Below are 5,763 nucleotides of genomic sequence, written 5' to 3' on the forward strand. Positions count from 1 at the left end.
ACCGAACACTAATCCGTTGCGATGCTTCCAAAGGCTTCAACAAATGAGCATTACGACCGAGTCAAAGCCCTTTCTGTTTTCCTTCGGCATTTGCTTTCGAGCCTGCAACCACCACTCTACAATCTTGTCATTCGTCGTTGGTATCAAGATGATGTTGATCCTGACCCGGAGGAAACAACAATGCCAAATTTACCGTCCACACCTTTTTTTTAAAGAAAGTTCGAGCTTTATTCATTAGAAATAATCATTACATCGTTTATGAGGATTGGTACAATTGCATTATGTGGTTCCTCAAACCAATCAAAAATGAATGAAAATCTAGCCAACTTGGCAAGTTCATGAGCAACTTTATTTGCTTCTCTATTATAATGCTCGAATCTAGAAATAGGAAAATCGCAAGCTAAGTGAAAACAGTCATCAAAAATTGCAGCTGCTGCCCCCGATGATCGTCCTCCTTCGTTCATGGTCTCAATCACCTCCATATTATCCGAGTTAATAATTATGCGATTACAACCCGTCCTTTGCGCAAGCGATAGGCCAAATTTTAACCCAAAGCTTCAGCCATCAACACATCTGCACACCAGTCAATCTTACCATTCCCCCCACCGATGAACCTACCTTTGTCATCTCTTAAGACAGCCCGATCGTACCCTTGAGAAGGTCGTGATCAAAAGAAGCATCAACGTTAAGTTTAACGAATCCCGTCGGGGGATTAGACCATCCTCCTCTTTTAATGGAAACCTTCGGCGAGGAGGCATTAACAAAATTGGCAGCGAGAGCGCGTATCCCCATGGATATCTGTTGTGCATTCTGAGTAGTCTCATTGTGTACCAATTTGCGCCTTTCCCACCACAAGTACCAGGTTGATATGGCAATCATGTCACGCACATTACGAGTGCCCATAATACATAGTTCCTGATCTGGTAATGAAAGTAAATATTTTAAGATTGCCTCACCCGCATAGTCTATTTTACAAGCTCTGTCGATAATATCGTCCATCCCTAGTCTTCTCCAGACTTCTTTTGCTCTGTCACATAGAAACAACAAATGTTTTGTGTCTTCTGGCCCAGATGAGCAGGCAGGACACTTAGGCGAGACTTTCACATGTCTATTAGCTAAGTTAACACGACACGAAATAGTGCCGTCAAGTGTACGCCAAATAAATATTTACCGTCCACACCAAAATCCATGCACTTAACCAAAAACGCCCCTCACGTGGAACAAACGGTTAAACACCCAGCCCCCTAAAAAAACACCCAGCCTCCATGCGGCTCGACTCTACTTCCCCATCTTCCGTCGGCCGAGCCATCCGGTCCTCCCTTCCTGCCCCTAGCCGAACTCCTCCGCTTTCCCCCAAATCAGAATCTCGGCACGCCATGACCTCCTCTTACCGGCCGGCCGCCACGACGAGCCCGGAGGCGACGGCGCCAGTACCCAAGGTGGAGGCCGAGGCGGCGGCGACGGCGGCCCGAAACCCTAGCTCCCCCAGCGGCCCGCCGTCGCCGGAGATGGAGGCCACGGCGGAGGCGCTCACGCGGGAGGAGGTGCTACGCAGGAGGCGCCGACGCACGGCGCGGCTCGTTGGCGTGTACCGACGGCTGTACTGGGCGATGGCAGAGGAGGTGCGCGCGCGGCACCGGCAGTACGTCTGGGAGCTCGGCCGCAGTCCGCTCGAGGCCGAGCAGCCCCCGTCGGCCGCGTGCTCGGAGGCGAAGCCTGGGCCGGCGGCGGTGCCGAGGAGGAAGAAGTGTGGGTTCACGGGCTGCAAGGTGCGGGCGATGCCTATGGCCAAGTACTGCCACTCCCACATCCTATCCGATCCCAATCAGGCCCTGTACAAGGGATGTGGTCAAATCATCAAGAGGTGAACCTCTTAATGCCCATAATACAGAGTAAAACTTGGAACCTTGATCTGGTTAGAGTTCCTGTTTCGGTCGTGGTGTTTCTTCTGGATCTAGCCATCTAGGGATGTCTCTTTGGAGTTGTTTGATTGGCTGTCTCTCTTTCTGGTGTGATTGGATTGGATCAGTAGTTTTATTTGAAGAATGACATACTAGTATGCAGGTGGCATTTCTAACCTCTATACAACTGTATAGTGTACGAATAACACTACGATTTTTGTTTTGGGTCAAGACTAAGGCTGATATATTCCTAAAATACATTTATCTTTCCAGATAGAGTACTTAGCTATTCTTATACATTAAACTTGAGTTTTCCGTAGTATATATCACAGTCATAGAGTATTCTATGGCTATAATTCTATTTTCAGTGAGATGAATGACAGGAAACAAATCTACATCTTATACTTAATGCAAATGTGGCTCTGAATATACACCTTAGCCTATTATAATATCTTATATCAATATGCTCTCAGTACTTTGGTTATCTAAACTCTCACGTGTGAGGCACGTGTAGCGTACTAGTTGTCAATTAGTGTGCCGTTCTATCTACTATAGGTTCTTGTAGCAAAAAAAATCCCCAATCTGCTCTAAACATAAATAATTGTACCCCGAATTAGGGTTTTGCCGCAATGCTTGATCTCATGTCTTGTTTGTGCACTGATGTACCTTGGATGAGACTTTGAACCGAGGTATTCTTTGAGTTTTTACCAATTTGCTGTGTAGATTTGAGCTTCTCATTTTGTCATCTGAAAACAGAAATGTTTATGCTTTGAGTTGTGGGATTACCTAGGTTTGCGATTAGTATGATTTGCTTATTCTTTAGGACCATATTTAAACTATACTCCTATATCAAAGTACAGCAATTCAAGTGTTCTGTAATTTTTGCTGCCACCAATGTACTTAATTATGTTTGAGAACGAGTCATCACTTCTCTAGGCCTCTTTCTATTTACTGAAATCTACAGTAGCAATGCTAACTAGGTTCTTGATAATGTTTCAGTGGTGCACAGATTGGGCAAATTACTTGCAGCAGGCCCATCCTAAAAGCTTCAGTTCCCTCCCTCTGCAATGTTCACTTGCAAAGATCTCAGAAGAACATATCACAGGCTTATAAGAAAGTTGGATTTAATCCACCCCCTACTGGCCAGATCTCCCCAGATTTTAGTGTCTTAGTTGCTGAATGTGTCCGTCAGATCCAGGCCAGGAGGAGAGAATCCCGAAGTGTTGCAGCAGGGAAGAAATGCCCCAAAGATGGGAAAGTTGGCTGAGCTCCCTGAGATCTCATTTGTTACATAAACTGTAGGAAAATGTCAGGCATCCTGAGGTTTACCGAGTGTTGATAACTAACCCTGCGGGTTACTGCACTCTTCCTTGAAAGATATGGAATATTGAAAATATATGTGGCCTGCAGCTGTGCATGACTGGATGACAACATGACCCTGATGGTTGTCAGTTAACAGCAAATTTCATATGAAGAGTTTATCCAACGAGCTAGTGGTGGAGTGTCAAGTATCAAGGTTGAGCACACATGTCAGGAGAGCATTTATGTATCAAAATGCTTCTGATGACTTGCACACATGTCAAGTATCAAAATGCACACATGTCAGGAGAGCATTTATGTATCAAAATGCTTCTGATGACTTGCTGAACATGCTGCAGGACTGCCATGGTTAATTTTATTCATCTTCTGATGGTAATTTATCCTAAATGAAGGCCTGAGTTAGATATACTGGGTCGGTTCATTGCCAACTGCCGATTTTGAAGAACATGGTGAGTTGTGAAGCGTGTTCAGGTTTCACGTCCTGAATTGGTTTTAAACTGAGTGCCTCTTTTGAAGTAAATAATATGCTTTTTTCAGCTTCGTAATGTATACCGTGTGATGGCTGTCCTGTTATTCAGCTTGGTGTTTCTTTAGATATGTTATTGGTAAATGTCCACCTTGTGAAGTATACATCGTTCCTATTTTTCCAGATGAAATCTTCACCTTGTTTACGGCACATACTTCTCCAGAAAGGATTGAGATTGTTGCTTTGTGCCAAGGATGCTATGGGGACGGTGGTTTTGTGCCAATCCTGAAGGAGCCATTCAAATAAGGTACTATGAGGAGAGAATAGCATGTACATGTTGATGCTTATGACATGGATGAGGAGAGGGCATGTACATGTTGATGTTTACTTTTGCCTGATTTAGTTGGAATGGTTGCATTGTACGAAAGATGGTCCACATAGAGGACCCTGCAAGCAGTATGAGATGTCGCTGCATTGCTGATATTGATGCAAGGGAGGAGCTGTACATACAAAGGATAGTTGCCTGGTACTGCAATCAAATTTCGTAGTATCTTCGTTGCATGAATAGTTACTTATGAAGTAGCAGCAACACATGAATGTCATGCTTAAGCTTATATCAAATGCTCTGAGATAGAGGACAGGATGTGGATATCGGCAGACATTGGATGGCCTGGAACTACGACGTGACTAAGGAACTGACGCAATTGTTCATCTAAAAAATGAGAACGGTATTACTGGCCATGTGATTAGAGTATGACATTGCATGTGTGCATGTGTGGATGGGAAAAAGGAAGATATTACAAACTGATTTACAGACTAAACCATTAGGGCCTTTCATATTCCATTTTCATTGAAGTTCATCGTTAGTTTTGTATCGTCAAGCTCTAATCATCGTTACTGAAGTTAACTATGTTGATATCAAGTTGCCGTGTAGCAACTTTTGTTACCAATGCGTAGTAACTTCCATGAAAAAAGGGGGCAACTTTGAAGGTGAAAAAAGCTGTTGAAACATAGCAAACATGAGGTCCAGTATTGAAGATCAATGTAAATTCGAGCAACTCACTTTGTCGTTTCAGTAGTACTCCCTTTGTAAAGAAATATGAGAGTGTTTAGGTCACTTAGTGATCTACACGTATTTTTCTACATAGAAATAGCATATTTCGATGATTTCAGTAATACAATAAATATAAAAGCAGTGATCTAAACGCTCTGTCAGGCCTGGTAACTGTTGGTGATCACCTAATGAAGCACAGTGACATTGAGTTTGCCTGGTTGCGTGTCAGCCGTCGATCTACGATCCAATGAAGCTTAGAAGAACTTACCGCTTCGCTGCCGAGCTGCGATTTCAGCCGTAGATCTCCATCTAGACGGTTCAGATCGTTGTCAACTTACTTATAAAAAGTTACTGCTTTTCTTTACCTGTTGAACCTGTCGCTTTCTACTTTTAGCTCTGAATTCTCTTTATAAACCCTCCTCCGGCTTGTGGAGAGGGCATTGAGATTAATCTGGGCTTGGCCCTTGTAGCCGTCGTGTACCGGCTGGCAAGAACTGTAACGCCCGGATAATCTTGCTACAGTAATCCCACGCTAATCATGGAACGTCATCCCGATTACTGTTGCTATCCTCGAAATAATTCGAAACCGTTCAAATTCAAAATTCAAATTGATGAAAACAATAAAAGTTTTCAAAATTTAAAATAAAATTGTTCGGTGGTTGACGAATATTACAAGGGTAATTATGATGCAACAAACAAATTTTTATTAAATGCCTAAGTGTTTATAGATAAATAAAAAAACATAAAAGAAAATAAATAAAAAGGAAACAGAAAACAATACAAAAAAAAAGAAAAAGAAAAGAAACCCCCTGGGCTTCGGCCCAGCTGACCACAGGCCAACTGGGCCACCACCAGGCCCGGCCGGCCCCCACCCCTCTCCCCTTATCCCCCACGGCGGAAACCCTAGCCCACTCCCGATCCCCACTCTCCCCTCACTCCCCAGATCTGGATCGAGATCGGGGCGACCACGCCACCGCCCCGTCGCCGCCGGACGCCTCCCCGCCCTCCTCCTCGCCGGTCGT

General features: G+C 44.2%; 1 protein-coding gene across 3 annotated transcripts; it reads left to right on the forward strand.

Annotated features, from left to right (window-relative positions):
• Window positions 1-1,258: 1,258 nt before the first annotated feature.
• LOC123117067 (uncharacterized) lies at window positions 1,259-4,545 on the forward strand. Of its 3 annotated transcripts, XR_006457281.1 has the most exons (4): window positions 1,259-1,864; window positions 2,901-3,417; window positions 3,560-3,670; window positions 3,872-4,545. XR_006457281.1 is itself a non-coding variant. In XM_044537918.1 (2 exons), exons 1-2 carry the CDS (start codon window positions 1,266-1,268, stop codon window positions 3,166-3,168), a joined length of 867 nt encoding a protein of 288 aa, XP_044393853.1. In that variant the 5' UTR covers window positions 1,259-1,265; the 3' UTR covers window positions 3,169-4,545. The 3 variants fall into 3 exon arrangements, 1 of the variants encoding a protein (XP_044393853.1); XR_006457276.1 differs by having other exon boundaries at window positions 2,901-3,670; XM_044537918.1 differs by having other exon boundaries at window positions 2,901-4,545.
• Window positions 4,546-5,763: the final 1,218 nt, after the last annotated feature.

Source organism: Triticum aestivum, chromosome 1B (assembly GCF_018294505.1).
Source record: "Triticum aestivum cultivar Chinese Spring chromosome 1B, IWGSC CS RefSeq v2.1, whole genome shotgun sequence".
NCBI lineage: Eukaryota > Viridiplantae > Streptophyta > Magnoliopsida > Poales > Poaceae > Triticum > Triticum aestivum.